At 42.2% G+C, this 24120-nt stretch overlaps 1 protein-coding gene across 1 annotated transcript in view; it reads right to left on the reverse strand.

Annotated features, from left to right (window-relative positions):
* The window catches only part of NGFR (nerve growth factor receptor), a 54968-nt gene extending 31091 nt beyond the window's left edge, over positions 1-23877 (reverse strand). The window contains exons 1-2 of the mRNA XM_069953210.1: positions 23778-23877; positions 2171-2306 (exon numbers count right to left, since the gene is read on the reverse strand). Of these exons, the coding sequence (XP_069809311.1) occupies positions 2171-2306; positions 23778-23813 (172 nt within the window). The 5' untranslated portion in view covers positions 23814-23877. The remainder of the gene's footprint in view (positions 1-2170; positions 2307-23777) is intronic.
* Between the last annotated feature and the right edge of the window lie 243 nt (positions 23878-24120).

Raw genomic sequence — 24120 nt, forward strand, 5'->3', positions numbered from 1 at the left:
GGCAGTAACCTAAACCATGACTAGGAAAGCCTAGCTACTACTCCTGCTATGTCCGACCCATCTTATGTCCCAGAAGTAGTGCACCCAGTACTTCATGCCAGTGTTACTTACTTCTTCAGCTCTTGCAAAGCGTTTAGTTGTCGGCTAAACCTCTTCATTTACAGCAATGGTAATGCCTAAGTAAACCTCAATGCTCCATTACATTTCAATTAAGGTTTTGATGAGATCCCCATAAGGCCTGAAATCCCATTTGAGGACAGAGGCAGAAGTGCGCGCTCCCCGGCTGGATACTGAGTGTTTAGAGTTTAATACCACTTGTCTTGCTGGTATTACAGTAATTTGCATCCTTAACTTATCCCATTAAAACCCTTCTCTGTAATAGCGGCTTGTGAGTCACAGAAGTGCTGGTCCTGGACTCATTCCTACAGCAGGATTATCCCAGCACTCATCGTCTTCTTGCTGTAACTGGAAAAGTTAGGGGTGGTGGTCGTCCCGGGAACAATAGGGATTATTACAGTGAGGGAGGTGTAAAAGTAACTTCAAAGTCAGATACTGTATGTGGCTAGAAACGGGCCTGGACTGATATTGCAGCTGTTCTAATGAAATATGCAATACCAGAGCCAGCCACTAGACAAGACTGGCGCTGTTTGTAGAAAACTTACAGACCCCTTCTCTTGCCTCAAACAACCCCATGGTATTTGACTGTAACTTTGAATCTTATGAATGAGGAGAATCCAGTACAGTGACTTTTCCCATTCCTTTCTGTTGACGTGAAGCAGGTAACATGACTCAAGTAGTGATTTGGGTTAGAGATTATCACCAGCCTTAGGGTACAACGCTATGAATTATCTACGAGAGTTCAGGGAAGTTCACACACCACTGTAGTGTATAGTAAAGCACTTTTGCCGACTCCAGTGATTGATGGGGGTCAGACCCCGACCTATCAAAAATTTTGACATTAAAAAAAATATATATATACATATATATATATATATATATATATATATATATATATATATATATATATTCCAAATCAACTGTTTTCAGAAAGTTATATAGATTTGTAATTTAATTCTATTTAAAAGTCTTCCAGTACTTATCAGCTGTTGTATGTCCTGCAGGAAGTGGTGTATTCATTCCAGTGCTCTCTGCTGCCACCCCTGTCTATGACAGGAACTGTCCAGAACAGCAGCAAATCCCCATGGAAAACCTCTCCTGCTCTGGAAACTGGAGGTGGCAGCAGAGAGCAATGTGTCAGAATAAAAACAAAACGCCACTTCTTGCAGGACATACAGCAGCTGATAAGTATGGAAGACTTGAGATTTTTAATTAGACGTAAATTACGTAAATTACAAATCTGTATAACTTTCTGATTTTAAAGAAAAAGGTTTTCGCTAGACAATCCTTTTAAATCTTAATACATTTGTTATATGATCATTTGTCACACCCTTCACATTAACCACACCCCCACATATCAAAAATGGCTGCCACCTGCTTTAATAAATTCTACCCTATGACTGTACAGTGGATCTGGAGCTCTGAAAAATTAAGCTCAAAATGACATATTTGTGGACGACAAATAATTTACTTTAATCCTATAATGGAAATTTCCTGTGCGATCTGCTTATGTGAGATGATGTGAACCTGGTGCATTATTCTTACAATAACTCACAATGAATCCAATAATTAAAAATTCTGATTTGAACTTGAAATCTGAAATGTCGCTATGATCGGATCATGGTCAGACCACTGTGATTCTTTATGGACCCGCTCTCTTTAGGGGAATATTAGAGACAATTCCACGTCTACTACAGCGAATATTATCTCCCTCCTTCCCAAGGTCACAGTCAAGGACACGACAAGAAGGAGGCAGGGTGCCATTGATTTTATAGTAATGAGGTTTATATTATGGCAGATGGAATCCAGATTTTGATTTGAAGGACATAAAGAGAGGCCCCTAAGGGGGGCAGTACGGTGCCCGGGTCTGGGGAGCAGCTGCCGACTTAACCCCTTTAATACAGATATCAAATAAAGTCATGTATAAAGACAAACCAGGGCAGCTCTATACAGGACATGGAAGTGCAGGAGTAAAGAGCACGCAGAGCCACAGTGCATTAATAATAGATCAGCTACATATAAAAATATATACAATTAGTCTGATGCTACTTACTGTCAAGGCAGGGCTCACAGACAGTCTGGTTCACCCCACATTGCTGCACGACACCCTCGCCGGACCCGCAGGCTTTACAGCATTCTCCGCTCTTGGTGTACTGTCCTGTCGGGCAGTCTTCAGCCCCCACCAACAACTATGGAGACACAAGAGAGGAAAGTCACATTAAAACATCATTATTTTACTATATTTATTTATTATTTCTGCATTTATTTATATATTTTATTTTACTTATTTTTGTTTGTTTATTTTTTACTGGTTTATTTAATCTTTCAACAATTTCATGTCCATGTATCTATTACCTATCCAACATCTTTTATCTATTAGTCATCTATCTATCTATCTATCTATCTATCTATCTATCTATCTATCTATCTCCTATCTTTATTCTATCTTGCTATTTATCTATTTTTCTATATCCTATTTCTAGCTATCTGTCTTTCTTTACATCTATCTTTAGAACTGGTCCAAATATGGGTTACAAAATGTTAAATGGTCAGGAAGGACTTAAAGGGGTAGTGCGGTGGTAAAGAATTATTGACAGAATAACACACATTACAAAGTTATACAACTTTATAATGTATGTTATGTCTGTGAATGGCCCCCTTCCCCGTGTCCCACCACCCCCACCCGTGTACCCGGAAATGTGGTGCGCTATACTCACCTGTCACGTGCCGACTCGTCTCTGATCTTCATTCTGCGATGTCGTCTTCGGATGGCCGGGCCGAATCCCTCCGAGCGTCCTGAGTGCTGGCCGCCCTCTTCAGCGTTATCAGATGCTCAGCTGCGATTGGCTGAGCACAGTTTGGCTCCGCCAATCGCGGCTGAGCAGCTGATGACGCGGCAGAGAGCGACCGGCACTCAGGACGCTCGGAGGGATTCGGCCGGGCCATCCGAAGACGACATTGCAGACTGAAGATCGGAGACGAGTCGGCACGTGAAAGGTATGTATAGCGCACCACACTTCCGGGTACACGAGTGGGGGTGGTGGGACACAGGGAAGGGGGCGATTCACAGACATAACATACATTACAAAGTTGTATAACTTTGTAATGTGTGTTATTCTGTCAATAATTCTTTACCGCCGCACTACCCCTTTAAAGCGACTCTGTGCCCACAATCTGACCCCCCCAAACCACTTGTACCTTCGCATAGCTGCTTTTAATCTAAGATCTGTCCTGGGGTCCGTTCGGCAGGTGATGCAGTTATTGTCATAAAAACAACTTTTAATCCTGCAGCGCTGTGTCTAACGGCTGTGGCTTACATTTGTATATGCATTAGGCTGGCACAACCTCTCTGTCCTTCGTCCCCACCCTCCTCATCATTAGGAATGCTCCAGGCAGATTGCTTCCTATTCCCCACCTGTGTGTATAATAAACATGGGCTGGATCGTTAATACACCTGTGCAAAGCTCAAACAGCAGTAAATGTTCCTGGATCATTCCTAAAGATGAGGAGGGTGGGGAGGAAGGACGGAGAGGTGGTGCCAGCCTAATGCATATACAAATGTAAGCCCCGGCCGTTAGACATAGCGCTGTAGGATTAAAAGTTGTTTTTATGACAAAAACTGCATCCCCTTCCGAACGGACCCCAGGACAGACCAGGACAGATGGATTAAAAGCAGCTATTCAAAGGTACAAGTGGTTTGGGGGGGACAGATTGTGGGTACAGTGTCACTTTAAGGATCTAAATCTGTATAGTCTGGAAGAAAGAAGAGAGAAGAGTGATTTTAATTTAAAAAAAAACTGAGCACAAGAACAAGGGGACAGAATCTTTGGTTGGTGGAAAGATCAGAAGCAACATTAAATAAAAAATACTTTACTGAAAGAGTTGTAGATGATTGGAACAAACTTCCAGCAGATGTGGTAGGTAAATCTACAGTAACTATATTTAAACCTGCCTGGGATAAACATATATCTATCCTAAGATAGATCCTAAGGGTCCATTTACACAGAAAGATTATCTGACAGATTTGAAGCCAAAGATTTGAAGCCAAAGCCAGGAATGGATTTGAAAAGAGGAGAAATCTCAGGCTTTCTTTTATGACCTGATCTCTGTTTATAGTCTGTTTCTGGCTTTGGCTTCAAATCTTTGGCAGATAATCTGTCAAATAATCTTTCTGTGTAATTGGAAGCAGTACGCAGCAGTATTATTTGAGATTGAACAGCATGGTTATTATATAGAAGCTGTATGGCAGTGATATTATATCTCTGTATGGTGGTATTATATGGGATCCAGGATTCTCTAGACCAGTCATGTCAAACTCTAGCCCGCGGGTGCCATTATTTTTGGCCCGCCAGGGAATTCAGAGTTTGAATTACATACTATAAACGAGACTATGAGGGAGGGCTGGCTACTATATAAGGCTATGGGGAGGGCTGGCTACTATATCAGACTATGGGGGGAGTGCTGGCTACTATATCAGACTATGGGGGAGGGCTGGCTACTATATCAGACTATGGGGGAGGGCTGGCTACTATATAAGACTATGGGGAGGGCTGGCTACTATATAAGACTATGGGGAGGGCTGGCTACTATATAAGACTATGGGGAGGGCTGGCTACTATATAAGACTATGGGGAGGGCTGGCTACTATATAAGACTATGGGGAGGGCTGGCTACTATATAAGACTATGGGGAGGGCTGGCTACTATATGAGACTACTGGGGAGGGCTGGTTACTATATGAGACTATGGGGAGGGCTGGCTACTATATGAGACTATTGGGGAGGGCTGGCTACTATATGGGACTATTGGGGAGGGCTGGCTACTATTTGAAACTATGGGGAGGGCTGGCTACTATATAAGAGACTATGGGGAGGGCTGGCTACTATATGAGACTATAGGGGAGAGCTGGCTACTATATAAGACTATGGGGAGGGCTGGCTACTATATGAGACTACTGGGGAGGGCTGGCTACTATATAAGACTATTGGGGAGGGCTGGCTACTATATGAGACTATTGGGGAGGGCTGGCTACTATATGAGACTATGGGGGAGGGCTGGCTACTATATAAGACTATGGGGAGGGCTGGCTACTATATGAGACTATTGGGGAGGGCTGGCTACTATATGAGACTATGGGGAGGGCTGGCTACTATATGAGAGACTATATTAGAGACTATGGGGGAGGGCTGACTACTATATGAGACTATTGGGGAGGGCTGGCTACTATATAAGAGACTATGGGGGAGGGCTGGCTACTATATGAGACTATGGGGAGGGCTGGCTACTATATGAGACTACTGGGGAGGGCTGGCTACTATATGAGACTACTGGGGAGGGCTGGATACTATATGAGACTACTGGGGAGGACTGGCTATTATATGAGACTATTGGGGAGGGCTGGCTACTATATGAGACTATGGGGAGGGCTGGCTACTATATGAGATTATTGGGGAGGGCTGGCTACTATATAAGACTATTGGGGAGGGCTGGCTACTATATGAGACTATGGGGGGGGCTGGCTACTATATGAGACTATGGGGAGGGCTGGCTACTATATGAGACTATGGGGAGGGCTGGCTACTATATAAAACTATGGGGAGGGCTGGCTACTATATGAAACTACTGGGGAGGGCTGGCTATTATATGGGTTGGGATTTAATCATATCATAGCAATTTATTATGTCATTTATCATAGTGCCCAGCGCTGGGAGACGCACACCACTGACAGTGCCAGGACCGCCACATTTGTCCTTCAATAATTATCAAGGTTGGCCCGCGACTTTGTCCAATTTATTAATTTTGGCCCACTGTGTATTTGAGTTTGACACCTCTGCTCTAGACCATATATGCTGGAACGGTGATATTACATGGAATAAATTAGCAAACTGTCAATAAATGTCTTACTAGTATTCCTACTTTTTGTGTTGCCCAGAGTTACATCTTCTATAAAACAGTCTAGAAGATCATTAGACTGTATGTGCCCTTTAAGAACAGGACCTGTACTGGAATCTTGGCTTGGCCATCATTATCCTACACTCCTAATAGCAATAAAGGAAACGCTTGTTCTCATAAAGTCCTCCATGAAACTGCATTACGGGGGGTGATGTTCTGTACCCTGGCTTGTCAGCACCTCGCTGCAATGGGGAATGTTCCACAGCTGGGAGAAGGAATTCACAACTTCAAAGACCTTGGAATTGTGGAATCGTCCAGCATTAAAGGAAGATACATGCAAGTCTTTCGCTTTCCAATTTTGACCCTCCATGGGGTCTTTGGCAGCAAAGCTCAGAGCTGTAGTCTCCTACATAAGGGCAACCAGGTCTTAGTATAAAAGATCAATTCTGAACATGACAACAGGGAATTGCCATTGCACTTTGCCTAGGATTAGTAAGACATGGCTTTCTCCCAAAGACAGCGCCTCACCGGACTACAGGTTGTGTCTGGTATTGCAGACTGGCCACATTCACTTTAATGGAGTTCAGCTGTTATGCCAGTTAAAGCTTATAGTCATGGTGGTTCGGGAAATCTATTTCCTATCTATCTATCTATCTATCTATCTATCTATCTATCTATCTATCTCCTATCTATCTATCTATCTATCTATCTATCTATCTATCTATCTATCTATCTATCTATCTATCTATCTCCTATCTATCTATCTATCTATCTATCTATCTCCTATCTATCTATCTTTCTTTCTTTCTTTCTTTCTTTCTTTTTTTCTCGGGTGAAATAAACATGTTGTTTTGAAGTTATCCCTTGGAGTGCTTTGGTATTTCTGCGCTTGAATATCTATCTATCTATCTATCTATCTATCTATCTATCTCCTATCTACCTACCTATCTCCTATCTACCTTCCTATCTCCTATCTACCTACCTATCTCCTATCTATCTATCTATCTCCTTCCTATCTATCATCTATCTATCTATCTTCTATCTATCTCCTATCTTATATCTATCTATCTGAGGGTCCATTTACACAGAAAGATTATCTGACAGATTATCTGCCAAAGATTCGAAGCCAAAGCCAGAAACAGACTATAAACAGAGATCAGGTCATTTGGCTTTGGCTTCAAATCTTTGGCAGATAATCTGTCAGATAATCTTTCTGTATAAATAGACCCTATTATCTATCTATCTATCTATCTATCTATCTATCTATCTATCTATCTATCTATCTATCTATCAAAAGCACCATAAACAATACGGAGAGGGAGGTGACATGGCAGCTCATCACCACCAGGATGGCAGCGGGAGGTGCAGACTGATGTCCTTCTTATTAGTAGGAGTGTTTCCAGTCAATGAGCCATGGTCTAATGCCGAGACTGCTAATAGACCTGACCAATCTGCCATCAGACACCCGACAGCTTTCCGATAATCAGGCTGCTCATCTTTCCCACACTCAGCATGGTAATAAATATACGCAAAAGACTTTATACAGCAGTGGTTTCCAATATCCTCTCCCCTCACCCGACCCACCATGTCTTAATGGTATCCTCACACAGATGGCCGAGCCATTAGTGCAGGTAGCCATATCGCCGACCACCTGTGGCCACTGCTACTTTATGTCCGCCCTATGCTAAAGCTGATTTCGACTACCTTAAGGCCAGCCCTGTTGGGTTCTATTATCTTATTAATCTGGTCGCTCCTGGGGATGTGATGGGCTGGCCAGGCCCTGATTATACAGGATCCATCTCCTGAATCCTCAGTACTTATCTGGTTTCCGTTCTCTTAGAGTATGATATAAGAATAAAATCCTGTCTCCGTTCTCCTGGCTTCTCCCCAACAGTAGAGGACTAGTATTAGCAGCAGTGACAAATGCTAAGGCTTATAGTTCTTAGGGGGCCCATTGTTACCCCTGAGTGCTATATGAGCTTGTGACAGCTGCTCCAACTGCAAAAGCCTCAAGATGAAGACTTCCCAGCATCTATAGGGGACTTGTAATACATATAGGACTTAAACAGGCTGAACCCAGGCTGAACCCACTGGTTTTGGTGGGAAAGACCAACTATATACTGTTAATGGGAATCTCAGGGCATGTTGGTTCATTACATTCTCAATTGAGATAATCCTCCAGAGGAGTCTGGCAGTGGCTCATTCCACAATACCTATTGAGTGTCCGATGGAATAGACCCAGACACAGTTCCATCCATGTTGGAGTGCCTGGTACTGATGCTTAGCCTATGTACCAAGCCACCTAAGGGCTGCAACATTCACTAGACCAAGGCAGCCTCTTCCTTCGGTTTATAGCAGGGGTCCCTTGGGCTGGTCCTGACTAGTCATACATAGAATTCTCGATTTTCAGTGCACATTTCTGTAGACCTCTTTAGTGAAGTTTACTGTTTTAGGGGTTGCAGAAGATTAAGTATTAAAACCAGGCCCCTAACATTTTGTGGCTACCCAAGAGAGCAAGGTTATAGGAAGATTGGGTGTTAATAGTATCTCCCCGCTGTAGTTGACAAGTGACCCCGCACTCTCTTAATTCTTAAGTGAGGTATATTTGTTATGATAAATGATCGGTATCATGTATCAGCGCGGCCTCTCCGAACGTAGCTGTTTAGAGTAGGGATCACAGGCTGAAGCAATGTTTACATTCCCCCCGAGCACCGGCCACTTTTCCATCAGTTTTAGATTCTTCGCACTCTATTTACTGGGAAACTGAGATCTTCCATAAATAAACGAAATCATTATATCTCTCATTATTACTTTGAGGTGGTTTCCATGCAAGGAGATGTTATTAGTTACAGGAAGAGTTACATTATACAGAATTTCCACCTAAAAATTAAAAACGGACCAGTATATAAGACGTAGATTTGTCTACTCATGTTTTAGATCACAGTTTCCCAACGGCAAGATTACCTCATTACACGGCCACAATGGTCGCCACCCTGCAGCGTGCCAAAGGTTCCTCCGATGGGCATGTAGCTGGATGACAAATCTTGGCCACACTAAGAGTTGTGAATCACATGTGCCCTTCACAATGGTTGTCAACATCATCCATAAGACTCATGAATGGCAAGTTTGACGTCTGAGGGTGTAGAATGTTTCACTACATACAAAATGTCTAGGAGAGCTGTATTATAGGCATTATATGTTGTCAGTCAGCTACCTAGAAATGGTCACCTTGGGTCAATGGGGCACAGATATGTGGTATTCTAGATACTATAGATGAGCCAACCCCAAGCGGGTTCGTCCTAACCTGTTCATTTGGCATTTGGTTACCAGTGGCTGAAAAAGTTAGATGCAACCCTAGAGAGTACAGGAAAACATGGATACAGCCTATGACTGTATCCATGTTTTCTAGCCAACCTCTCCTAGATAAGAATGCGAAATTGGAGTTCCTTTAGCCCAGAGAGAGGGAGCAAGTCATTTTTAGATTAGGCCAGCTTGGAGGCCTGTATAGGCTGTTGAGGCCTATAATAGTAGGCACCTGTAAGTGGGTCATGCCCATTGGAGGAACCTATGGTACATGAGTATGCCTGCCACCGCCATAGTTCTTTTAGTTAGTTAGCATTAGACTAGGAAACCTAGGCACCTGTAGCTGTGTCTATGGGAGGAAGCTATGGTACCTTAGGCCATTCACCTTATAGACAAGTTACTTAATAAGGTTGGAAAAGGATACACACCCATCAAATTTAACCAAATTCTCTACCATGGAAAGAAGGGTCAAGTCAGGGTCAGACTAGGCTACTTTGAGACAAGTAGAGTAGAGTAAAGACCTATGATTGAATCATCATGCCCATCGGAGGAACCTATGGTACCTTAGTAGGTGAACCACCGTCCTTATGATGCAGAAAGAGGAAGTAAGTCAGTGTTGGACTCCAATACTTTGAGCCATGTAGAAACCTATAATTGTAGGCTCCTCTAATTGCATTATGCCTATCCGAGAAATCTATGGTACCCCATAAGCAAATCTGACCCTGGGACCAGTGATTTTTCACCTGGCCTTGGTCTTTCTGTTTTATCCACAAGATAGGACTTCTTGAATAAGATGATTAGAGCTAGAATTCTTCTAAAGCCTTCCTAAATGTATACATTCTAACCTCTCTTGTGTAGAATCGGCGCACTTCTAACATAGTAATATAAGGCCTACAAACAAATAAAAGTAATACTTGTAATAAAGGGTGTCCAGATGTGCCCAACGGGAAAACATTAAAGCCAAAATTATATTAATATATTTAGGCAAGTGTCGGTGCTTACACTACTGATTCCCACCAGTTCTTTGTGCCTCTATTCACATATGTACATGACTGTGCTTATCCTTAAGAGCTTACTGCTTATATTAAAGCCATATATAGCAGACATCATACGGATGTGCCGCACTCATCTGTTGAACATTTCAAGCAAAGCCCTTGGTGTTAACCTCGGCTTTAGGAGCATATCTTCATATGAATCCATCTAAGCCTGGATATGTGCAAGCGTCAATGCTTTTTTTCTAACTTGGTGGTACCAAAGGGTTTAAAGGGGTACTTTAGAGAATTTTTTTTTTTTTTTTAACAACTGGTGTCAGAAAGTTATACAGATTTGTAAATTACTTCTATTAAAAAAAAAAAAGCCTTCCAGCACTTATCAGCTGCTGTGTGTCCTTCAGGAAGTAGATTGCGTATTCTTTCCAGTCTAAAACAGTGCTCTCTGCTGCCACCTCAGGAACTGTCTAAAGCAGGATACATTTTCAATGGGTTTGTTCTATTTGCTACTTACTGGCAGCACTGATAAGTACTTGAGGTTTTGAGAAATTATTACACTGTGACTTAAAGGGGTTATCTCCAGTGCTACAAAAACATGGCCACTTTTGCACCACTGTTGTCTCCAGATTGGGTGGAGTTTTCAACTCAGTAATGAAGTAAATGGAGCTTAACAACAAACCACACCTGAACTGGAGACAAAAGTGGGGCAAAAGTGGCCATGTATTTGTGGCGCTGGATAACCCCTTTAATATAGCAAAGCATAGTAGCTACATAATCCCTTACGTTTTGATGTAGAAGATCCAGATGGGGCATATCCAAACACATTAGGTATCCACCCCTCCTTGCCCATAAATATAACCTGGAAATCGTTGCTGTAGACCTGTCACCTTCTAGGGACCAAATCCTATAAACTGTGATGTCACATGATGGAGCCTTTCATCATGGGTGGGCAGGAATGTAGACGTTGGATTATTTGTCAAGCAGTTACCCGTGTTTATTGAGTGGATTGTGAGTAATTGAGCTGCCACATTCCATGTGTTGATATTGCCAATGGTCAACCAAAACTCCTGTCGCTCAACAGGGACCCCGGTCTCCTTCATAGATCTAGACAAGCCGCTCACCGTTCCAATGACTACTGTCAATACACTCAGCATAGCCCGAAAATGTGTCCACCCATTCTATAAACATCTGTACCGATGAAATATAAGATACATTTATATACGTAAAAGTATGTAGAAGACATAGTAGGCTTAACATCTGAACCATCAACATTAAAACAATGAAATAATAAAGTTTAAAACTGCTAATTTGGCAACATTTTTAAGAAATTGTTAAAACAGACATATTTTTTACAGTCTTAAGGATGACCCTGAAGGCCAAAGAAAGGACCCGCTCAGTGACTACATAGACCTCAAACTGTAGGGATACAACCCCATTGAAATCGTTCACAGCCGGAAGCAGAGCCGCGTCTGTGTCTGGAACTGCAGGTTAGTCCATTTAAGTGAATGGTGTTAAAGCTAACATTAGATAAGTATCTGCCAAACCCATACATTTTGGTGGAACTTGACTACCATCTAATTTGTATGGGGTTATTCCTTCAGTTGAAGCAGTTGAAATAATAACCACTTCTTTTTTTTCTTAGATGTCTGGCAGCGGCTTTCGCCTCTCTACCTAAACTGAGCCGCCATATATGTCGAGACAGGTAGTTGTCTTCTGAAAACGTATTAGATTGTGTACATGCCCATTGTTAGTTTCAGACATACCCATAAGGGGTTTTTTCAACCTAAAACTTGAATAAGAAGATCAGTGGGGTTAGAGTAAATGGAAGCTACTCTGGTGCTCAGGCCACCACCCCACCACCACACACAGTGTACAGTCAAGCCAAGAACTCCTTGATTTCAAGGGAAATTGTTCAATGTTTGATTTTGATTTCCCCTGTGGGGGCGCTGCAGGGAAAACGAATACTTGTAGAGATGAGTACACTCAGGTTGAGCCGGACCTGGACTCTTGGCATTGAGTTTGGGTTCGGACATACCCGAGCGTGCCCTCGTGGCTCATCTCTAAATACTTGCTGTTAGGCCAACACGGAAATCAAAGCTGATCAAAGGGAAAACCCCATGATCAATTTATTGCTGGGGGACTATTCTCCAGATCTTGGAAATGCCAAACCCCAGGTAACTAATCTCTGAAGGAAGAAGGAGACTAAAGGATTGTCATCTCCAAGATAAAGTTTTGGTTTAGATTTAGTATAAGAAACGGCAAAAAGCCCCATATTGAAGGATGAGAGGTAGAAAACAGCAGGGTAATACAGGCTTTGCTTTCCAAAAATCCAGGGGATGAAGAAACAATAACAATGAGGATCCAATACTGAAGCAGACTGTATGGGGTCGCCTGCTCCTTAATACTATATATGAAAAGCATATGTCCCCCCCGCAAGTTCACCCCCTCTGACATGATCCACATCAAAGTTCATTCACCGCCAGAGATCACAAGGCTCACAATCCGCAAACAAGTGGAATAAAAACTTCCAGAGGATGGAAGACTATGCTCCAGCTACGCTATACTACATATGATGTATACAACATCCCACATGTGTAACACAGGTGAGATACTCTGCAGGCGCAGGCTACATACTACAGCACCTATACTATAGAGAAACTGGGGAAGATACAGCTGTATGCTGGGTTCACACTACGTATATTTGAGGCTGTATGTTTGAGGCTGTATAGCAACCATAACCAGGAGTGGATTGAAAACACAGAAAGGCTATGTACACATAATGTTGTAATTGAGTGGATGGCCGTCATTTAATGGCAAATATTTGCTGTTATTTTAAAACAACGGCTGTTATATTGAAATAATGGAAGTTATTTACCGTTATATGGCGGCCATCCACTCAATTTCAACATTGTGTGAACAGATCCTTTCTGTGTTTTCAATCCACTCCTGGTTTTGGTTGCTATGAGGACCTGACATGAGGACCAAATACAGCCTGAAATATACATAGTGTGAACCCAGCTGTGACATGGAGTAAAAGGAGGAGATATAGGGGAGGTTATATGGAGTAATAAGAGGAGATATAGGGAGGGTATATGGAGTAATAGGAGGAGATATAGGGGAGGGTATATGGAGTAATAGGAGGAGATATAGGAGAGGTTATATGGAGTAATAGGAGGAGATATAGGGGAGGTTATATGGAGTAATAGGAGGAGATATAGGGGGGTTATATGGAGTAATAGGAGGAGATATAGGGGAGGGTATATGGAGTAATAGGAGGAGATATAGGGAGGTTATATGGAGTAATAGGAGGAGATATAGGGGGGATATATGGAGTAATAGGAGGAGATATAGGGGAGGTTATATGGAGTAATAGGAGGAGATATAGGGAGGTTATATGGAGTAATAGGAGGAGATATAGGGAGGTTATATGGAGTAATAGGAGGAGATATAGGGAGGTTATATGGAGTAATAGAAGGAGATATAGGGGAAGCATATATGGAGTAATAGGAGGAGATATAGAGGACATTATATGGAGTAAAGATGTATATGGGTATATAGAGTATCAGAAGTTATTGGGGGAGATTGTATATAACAGAAACCATTGTAGAAGTAGTTGTTTCAGGTTTCTCTTAGTGTACATGGAGCGGTGAGATGAATTATAAGGACTCGGCCACATGTCTATGGTGTTATAAATATTGATCTGTCACAATATTTAGCTCAGAGCCCATTTACAATCCCCTGTGGACATCGGGCTCATTTATGCGAACGTGAAAACTATCTAATAACAAGGGATGAAAATCTAATTAAAAAATAAGATGTTATTATAAAGCCGACATTAGCGGAGGTCGGTTTATAAGGTACGGCTATAAAAATAAACAGTGGAGGAATAAAGACCTTTTAAGCTGAATTACATCAGATTTATTGTGACTTCGAAAAGTCAAATACCCTTTTAAGTAATGAGGAGTGATGTCCTGAGCATAGAAGCAGCATGGGAATAGAACAACATAAAGGATTTCTTCTAGAAACATCTCCACATTTGTGCACTAGCTGTGTCCGGTTTTGCAATGGAGCTTTGGTCCTAAGCTGCAGTACCAGACACGGCCTATGGATCAGAGTGGCGCTGTTTATGGAAGAAAGCAGTCTTGTTCTTCTAATCTTATGCAACCTCTAAGGGATGTCACAGGTAATAGCAGTGACTTATCTACATTTTGCTGTTGTAAAGCTATCATTACTATACTATTGAAATTCTGAGGCCTGTGGTATTTCAGGGAAGAAGATATCGTTATTGAAGGTGTTTTTTTTTTTTTTAAAGGCACAGTATCCACACCCAGTCCTATATTCATGTATCCTGTAGGTCTGAACTAGTGATGAGCAAATACTGTTCGATCGAATAGATATTCGATCGAATAGTAAGGTATTCGATCTATCGAATATTATTGAATAGTTCGCAGAATATTCAATAAATATTCGATAAGCTTTCAAATTCCCCAGCTTCCGATTTTTACCTCCAAGTGGTCGAATAGATGTTTTTCAATAATTGAATACTTGTTCCCTTAGACTTAAATGGGATTGAATATTTGGGAAAGATTCGTACGAATATCGAATATTCGAGTATTTCACTATTCGCTCATCATTAGTCTCAACTGACAATATTTTTCTGATGTCCATCTGATCACTACCATATTGGATGCAGGTAATAAAGGGGTCACACCCTAGGAACTCTCTTGCATTAACCGGGTTAGAGACCTACAACAGTCCATAACCTGGTAAACACCAGTAACATTCAGCTAGGGTACACTGTGGAAGTATTAAGTGAGTTCCAGAATAAGTTTCTAGAAAAGGGAGGATATGAGTCCTATGGTTTCAGGTCTTGGTCAGTCTTGAGTCTGGAGTGAAGTTAAGTCAGCTAGCATGTCCACCATTCCAGGTAACACCTAGGTAGCCACCTCATGTCCATCTGAAGAATTTACTCTCCAATTTTTTTTCTGTCTTTGAGAAGGGAGAGAAAAAAGGGCCTCTCTGCTTTTCGATACCTCATAGAGATCCCCAGCCATGACGGGTAATTTTTGATTTTCACATCACATTATTGTTCAGACCTGCATCCCGTGATAGGAAACTGCAGCTTGACTGCACGGTAGACAACAACTCCAAGCGAGTCCCCCATTGGGAGTGTGTGTTTATCCTTCAGGTAACAGGAAACCCAGCAAGTAGCATTAGATTGAATATGATGCTCACACTGCACGGGTTAACTCTTCACCTGCCTCTACTAAAATAATTATTGAAGTTTTTTTTACTTCCAGTATGTGGATGAAGTTACACTCTTCTGTCCTAGTATCATGGCACTAGCATCATGGGAACCCTAAAAAAACTTTGGCAAGGATAAGGGGGAATCTGTCCACCCTCTCATCACTGCCGCTGACCTAAGAGAATGTAGGACCTGGCCTGCTGCCACTTTGTGCCAACCATTACCATAACAAGTCACAAGCTCTCCAGCTATTCCAATGGCTCACGTTGCACCACGTACTCTCTGTAGCTGCTGTCTGCACCAACTAAGTGGAGGGTCCTGACTGGCAGCCTCTTTCTATTAACTAAGCATTCCGTAATAAAGTATTTAAAAATTGGTTTACATGTTGAGACCAGATAAGACCCGCTAATGTATACATTAATATTCCATCGAAGGTGTCAGCGGACAAAGTATATGTGATGTGATTACTCTGTTTTCCTTGTCAGGGGTGTCATATATTCAGGTGATTTTATGGATTGTCTTGTGTCAGTGCATTACACCTGCAAAGCTTCAGCCATAGAGGTGACACCTGCAGAGCCTCTGTCGCTGCCTGGATCTGCAGAGCATCTCAATGTCCCTCCCTCGGATTGTTAGAATTCTTGCACAGCTTTTTTACAGCTGCTTCTGGCCCTGTCCTCCAGACTGACATGACTGAGTGACGCTGACAACCTGCAGGTGCAAGTTTACCACGGTTCGCGGCAGGTTCCTAGTAAACACATAACGCCTGCAGCATCTTATGTACCTGTTCTTTTCACACCCTCTGCAGGATACTTACGCTTTTATGCCACACACACTGACGTGGAGGTGCGCTTAATGCCATGGAAACACATATAAATAGGCATCACAGGGATATCCTAAATTTTTTTTTCCTTTTGAAAATGCACGCTTCAACTCGCTCAGATGTTGATCCCTGGCACTGATGCTGCAAATTAGGGTTTACCCTACACATCATATATATGGTCTATAAGGAAAAGGGTGGGGATGATGTGCGACAGCTATGGATTCATATTATATACCCATAGGGCAGAGCCAGGATAAGGTATTTTGGTGCCCTAGGTAGATAAGGCTACGCCTCCCCCTCAAGTAGGTAGATATGTGCCCCCAGTAGGTATCTGCCTCTGTAGGTGAATAGGTGCCTTCCCACATTAGGTATTTTTTTTCTGAAAGTAGATAGATATGTGTCCCCAGTACATATGGGAATCCAGTAGGTGAATAGGTGCCTCCACCAGTAGGAACCCCCCACCCTCCCCACTGCCCTGCAGTAAGTAGCTATGTGCCAACAGTAAACATGGGCATCCAGTAGGCAAATAGGCGCCTCACCCAGTTGGTATTCCCCCCCCCCAGTAAGTAGATATGTGCGTCCAGTAGGTGAATAGGTTTCCTTCCCCAGTATTTTTTTACTCCCCCAGAATGTAGATATGTGCCCCCAGTAGACACAGGCCTCCAGAATGTGAATAGACGCCTTCTCCAGTAGTAGGTATTTGCCCCCCTTTAGTAGGCAGATATGTGCCCCCAGTAGGTGAATACGTACTTTCTCAAGTATGTATCTGCTCCCCCAGTAGGTAGATATGTGCCCCCAGTAGGTGAATACTACTTTCTCCAGTATGTATCTGCTCCCCCAGTAGGTAGATATGTGCCCCCAGTAGGTGAATACGTACTTTCTCCAGTATGTATCTGCTCCCCCAGTAGGTAGATATGTGCCCCCAGTAGACATATGCCCCACCAGCAGGGCTTTCTGAGCAGGGGCATAGAGGTCCTATGCTGCTCCTGGCCTCATGTAGACCCCAGGTTCAATGCAGCCTGTGGCCTACAGGGTAAATAAATGAGGAACCAGCAGTTCCTTGTTTTGTCAGCTTTCACCTGCAAGCACCGGATGCTAGAGATTACCAGAAACTATGTCCCCCCCTTACCCAGGTAGGCGCTGGCCCACCCAGCCTATGCCTTCACCCAGCCCTGCCATAGGGACTCATTTTGTCACCCTATAGTGGCCATTTTGCCACTTGCAGTTCCTAATATAAAACAACACATAGAAAATGAATTTGAGACATAATAACCTTCTAATAAACACCTCAAATAGAGACATTATAATAGACTAAAAGTTGGATGATCTCCCCTTCAACTCTCACTGCCCCCAGGGCACCGGCCAGCTAATCCTTCATCTGACCCCGACGGTAAGACAAAAAGGCTGATGACCCCCTCCTGCTCTGGTCTCAGATGTGGACTGTCAAAATCACTACTTGTCCCATTCGCAAAGACAGATGGTCAGTAATAAAGAAATCATTAGTAGCTTGGAAGTGGCAAGTAAATCATCAGGACCGGCTGTGTGCATTTCTGGATGGCCCTCACTCAGACAGCCGCTCCATTTCCTTAATAACATGCTGCCTAAAGCAATTGTATTCTGTTAACCAATCAGAAACCAGACGGTATGGGGCCTAGCAGCTTATTACAAGGTCAGAATGGCCCATTACTGAGGGCAATGTGGTCAGACTGGACCATCGATGAGGACTTGTAGGCTCAACCCCAGGGGTGTAACTATAGAAGGTGCAAAGAAACAGTCTCACCTGTGACAGAGCACTTGCATGATCGGAAATACTTTGTATTATTGACAAAGAACTACACCAGGACCACTGGAACTGCTTAAAATGTGTATAAGAACTAAATGGTCATAACTTCTCCAGAACTTACTGCATCATCTATATAATAGCCTTGACCTTGAGGAACAGCTGCCCTTGTTCATGTAGTCTCTATAGGCACAGGCCTCTATTGTCAAATGGAAAACTGTGCCCTGACTAATAGAAATCTATTGTGTCCATCTAATAATTGTTGTTTCTGTTCACACCTTTTAGTCTAAAGCCAATGTGTATGGGGACCTACTGACTCTTCTCCGACAGAAGATGTAGGAAGAGAGGAGGATCAAGCATGTTGGATTTCCACTGCCAAATTTTTTTGTTTTTAGGGAAAGAGCTGTCTGTCAGCAGCTTAATTCAGAACGCACTAGGGCCTTATCGCATGGAGCAATAATCGGTTGAATGAGGCCAATTCAGATGAATATCTTTCCATGCAATAGAGACAATGATCAGCCGATGAAACGATCATCTGCTGATGGTTTCTTTAGGTCCAGACCTAAAATGATCAATCTAGCAGATCGGTGCTCGTTTACATTACTGATTGGGCCCGTGTAATGGGACCCTAACACTTGGCGGAGTTAAGCGTTCACATGTATTTAGGATGACAAACATTCAGCTGACAGCTATCCCATGTGTATGACTACCATTGGTCTTTAGCGGAGATATATTTATTAAAAGTTATGTTTTAAAATTTCCTTTTTTTTTTGCAATACTACCATTGGTCTTCAAGCATGAGGGCCTCCATACTTTACGTTATAGCCTCCAGGCCGACAGGCTATCTCCTAGCAGTCTGGCAAACCACAATATGGTACATACTCTGAGCCCTCAGTTTACTGAATCAATTTAAAAAATAATGAAAAACAAGTCTCCACACACACACAAACAAGCCAGTGTAGACATGCACCAATTCCCATGATCGCACAGCCAAACACACGACCAGGCATGTAAATAGACAAGGCCTTGGACACACAGATTCTTGAAGTATGTGGCGGCAGCTTAGGTAGATAAAAGATATAGATGAGTCACTGGGCTTCGGCTCCAATCCTGTCATGTAGACACCCTTACCTCTATAGAGGGCATGTGACTATGCTGACAGATCCGGGCACCTGAATGTATGCATACTTACACTGTATAATAAGTTACATAAGAAAACCTACGGTTGTAGCAGAGTGGTGTTTGTCAAATGCTGCAGGGTTTCCATTATCATAAGATCTTTCAAGCAATGCAAATAACTATTTGCATTTGCATTTTATAGGTCCTATCTATCATAAGTTGACATTTCTTACATGGTTTGGTTGATTCGTGTGTTTATGCTCATTTGCACTGTATTTGTGCATGTTGTTACTATGCTATTACTATTGTATTCCCCAGAGCAGCCGTGTTTGCATTGTGCACTGACAGGTCTGTAACTTGTGACGGAGTTTGGGGTGGAGTAGTTAGCAGATTTTAGGAATGTTGTTCTAAGTTGTTTGATGTTTTGACCCAGGAAAGTGAAAGCTTAGGTGGACTGGGGAAGCCTGAAATTCAGCAATACAGCAGACTAGCATAACCAGAGATGACTGGCTTAGCTCCGCAACTTTGACAGTACAAAAATACTATGGTGCCCAAATGTCAACCAAAGACCTGGCACATAGTCAACTATAACATCAGAGAAAGCCTAATGGGCTCACACTCCAAGGGCCACATTGGGACCTACACCTCAAAAAAAATGTAAGTGAGCGGGAACAAAAAAACATCATGTAAAAAGTTCTGATGAATCAGCCGGACAAGGGCAGCTCCAACCATAAACTTAACATGATGGTGCTTACAGGATATTCAAATTAGAGAACACTCAATAGGGCTTACATGCCAAGGATGAATCAATTGATAGGGAACCAATCTATTTACCCTAAGAAAGTTTTTGACATGTAGGTGGAAACCCACTTGAACATGGGAAGAACATCATAAAAATCATAAAAAAAGTTCCTTAAGAATCAATCTCAGGGTTATATTACCAATGGAACCCTTCACCTTATGAAGAGGAACCTAGAGGATGATATAGGTAAAGAATGCCTAATAGGGCTCATACTCCAAGGGCCACGTTAGGACTCATCCAAACCAGAACACTCCTCATTTAATTACTGGTGGCTGTAGAAGTTGAATGCAGCACTAATGCTCCTTAGGACTGCATCCAACATTTTCTTTAATAAGGACCAAATCATGTGTTTACTTTATACTAAAGACCATTTCATCTCAACTTACCCATTGATTTTAAGCCAAGGCCCCCTGTTATTGTTTTTCTGTGTCATTCAGATGAAAAACTCATCATGGGCCTTATACTGTCATCTACTCTACACCTGTTCTTCAGTGTCACTTGCCAAAATGTCTTTTTCTATGATAATTGACGCTACTCATGTGAAACGGCCCATTAACAAACATCATAATCCGCTTCACATTCCTCAAATAATCAACATTCACAGCATCTTTCCAGCAAAAGTCATGTTTCTTGTACATTTCTGAAATACTCGTGAGAGATTACACAACATTAAATAGGCCTCAGTCCCTCTCGGGTTCCCATCGACCTCCTTCTAGGCTTTTAATGCACACAAATTCTTATCCATCACTCAAGTATGGAAAGCTCAGCTGATTCAGGCCTTTCTCGACAACCCACTCAAGTTCAGCTACTACCCTATGACTTTCGATATAAGGAAGGCCATCGGTAACTTGATAATCATGAACATACCCATGGGAAGCTGGAAGACCTATAAAGAAGACAGGACCACTATTATGATCGAGAGGAGGTCACTAGGAGCTGAAACCAATTCTAGAGTTCTCATTCAAGAAGCCAACTCAGTAGGCATCAGGACATATAAGAACCAGTTATTTTAGAGATACCATGAAAAAATGGACCACCAGCCTTGAAGGTAACACTGCATCCTATTGACCAGACCCAGTTGCTTTTAGGAAGATCAGTTTGTCAATTAGAAGCTGTAGAGTTTCAATGAACTCTCTCAATCTTTAAACTCTAGACTCCTTGTTATGAAGACCTAGGCTCAACTTTTATAAGCCAAAGAAGGATGTGGTGTCATGGATCCCCATAGGACAGCTTTCACACCATCCCCATATAAACCACTGTTCATCTTGAAGGGTCCTTCAAAGAGGTAAAAAAAAATTACTTAAATTTCTAAGGTTCTGGTTCTAAACTCAATCTAAAATGTTACTATGTATAGTAAGTTTTTTTTAACATCTCCTATAAACTAGGCACACTTATAACCTACTTTAAAAAAGTCCACATGGATACCCCTAAGTTTCATGTCTTCCCAAAACACCCACTTGAATGAAGTCCCATTGAGAATACTACTTCCCTAGTCATAAACCACCACCCTCACATCTCCATACACCCCCAGCAACCCCCATTCAAAAAGTTCCAGCCCAAGTCGTCTCCCCATTCAGAACTTATCCCGTGAAATCTCAGAAACATGTGAAACATCAAACCTGCCAAAATCACTCACGTCTGCTGGAACTTTACATGCACAAAAAATCATCCCGTAAATGAGTCCCCACCTACACTGGCACAGTCTGTACATGGAAGGGGCGCCACTACTGTGCCCAGAGATGGGCGTTCACTACTTATAACAGGAGACGGTGTTATTAAAGCTTCACTTAATTACACTATTAATCCATTTAATTCTGTACAATAAAGGAAAGTGCATGGGTAGGCATACATGTGGAGTGAAGGGATTATGTGACTAGCCCACAGAGCTTGCACTTTAGAATCAGAGCTACTACAGATGAATCCAGAGAGCTTGCACTCTAAACTGAGCTATTAGAGATAGTACTATATAGAAGAAATTAATTGGACCCAAAGAATTTGCACTCTAGACCAAGCAATTATAGATGACACTATATAGAAGAAGAGATATTCGAACCAAAGAGCTTGCACTTTATTCTGAGCTATTATTAATAACATCATATAGGCGAAAACAAAGTAGACCCTAAGAGCTTGCACTCTAAACTGAGCTATTACATATATAATACTATATAGGAGAAAACAGAGTAGACCCTAAGAGCTTGCACTCTAAACTGAGCCATTACATATATGATACTATATTGGAGAAAATAGAGTAGACCCTAAGAGCTTGCACTGTAAACTGAGCCATTACATATATGATACCATATAGGAGAAAAGAAAGTAGACTCTAGGAGCTTGCACTCTAAACCAAGCTATTATACATGATACTATATAGGAGAAAAGAAATCAGACCCTAGGAGCTTGCACTCTAAACCAAGCTATTATACATGATACTATATAGGAGAAAAGAAATCAGACCCTAAGAGCTTGCACTCTAAACCAAGCTATTATACATGATACTATATAGGAGAAAAGAAATCAGACCCTAGGAGCTTGCACTCTAAACCAAGCTATTATACATGATACTATATAGGAGAAAAGAAATCAGACCCTAAGAGCTTGCACTCTAAACTGAGTTATAATATATGATACTATATAGTAGAAAAGAAAGTTGACCCTAAGAGCTTGCACTCTATACCAGGCTATTATAGATGACAATATATAGGAAAAGGAAATAGACCCAAAAGCTTGCACTCTATACATAGCTTATAGATGGAACTATATGGAGATAAATGAATTAGACCCAAAAGCTTGCACTCTATACATAGCTTATATATGGAACTAATTGGAGATAGAGAAATTAGACCCAAAAGCTTGCACTTTATACATAGCTTATAGATGGCATTAGACAGAAAATTAAATAGAACCCATGCGAATCACTGAGCTATTATTGACCACACTATAAAGAGCAAAATAAAGTAGACTCAAAGAGCGTTCACTGTCTGAACTATTGTAGAGGAAAGGAATTAGACCCAATGAAGTTGTCATCTTAAGAGAGCTATTCAAGGCAGAACATCTACATAGAGGAAGAGAACAAATACATAGGAAAGGGGATGTAGCCCAAAGAGCTTGCACTCTAATCTGAATAAGTGCAGAGTCAACGTTCGCCTGGCTCGTCCTGGATCATATAAGGTCACCAACTTTTCCTGCTATAAAAATAAGATGTAAAATGTAATAAAGAGCATGAAAAGAAGCAGAATATGACAGGAAAGGAGACTGTGAGGAGCAGCAGGAGATAAGCAGAGTGACAGCTTCCAGCAACCCAGTCACCAATTGATATATTCCATTAATGGGTTTTTACATAGGAAGGGGGGGTGAAAGGTTTGGGACTGAAGGGCTAGCATTGTGCAGCTCCTACTGAAATCTGAGTCTGTAGGGTTTTGTGTGCGGCAATAATAGGAAGGTAATTATCCACCACTGCATTATCCCCGGCAAGCCAATCCCCTATACACTGCAGATCTGGGCTAGCATGGCTCCCAGCACTATAGTACAACATAAAACACAACATAAATCCAATACTACAGCACAACACTACCAAAAGACAAGGCGTAACCTGGAATGACACTAATAGTAATAAGGGGGCAAGGAATGAAAGAGTTGATGGATGATGATATCAATGCATGGGATGAATGGTGAAGCATCGGGGATGTGGTCCTATAGGGAGGGAGCACTTACTAGGCTGCATAGGATGACAAGCAGTGGAGCCTCCATTCTCCTGGTCCTATAAGGCTGATGGTTGTGGAGTGATAAGCAGATAGAGAATGCAGCGATTCAGCTACACCTGCCCCTAAAGCCTTGACAAGCCATCCCCTTCTGTTTAAAGCAAACCTTCCCCTTAGCTGTCCTCCCATTAGTTGCAAGTCCATCCCATTGACACAGGCAGCATCGCCTCCCTCCCTCCCATCCAGGGAAGCGTTCCAATAAGCAACCACTGCCTGTCAGGATTGGATTTAGGGAATGATGCTTGGATCCGGGCCCCGAGAACACTTAACTGCTAATTATTTAAGAGGAGATGAGA

Source organism: Dendropsophus ebraccatus, chromosome 14 (genome assembly GCF_027789765.1).
Source record: "Dendropsophus ebraccatus isolate aDenEbr1 chromosome 14, aDenEbr1.pat, whole genome shotgun sequence".
In the NCBI taxonomy this organism is placed as follows: domain Eukaryota; kingdom Metazoa; phylum Chordata; class Amphibia; order Anura; family Hylidae; genus Dendropsophus; species Dendropsophus ebraccatus.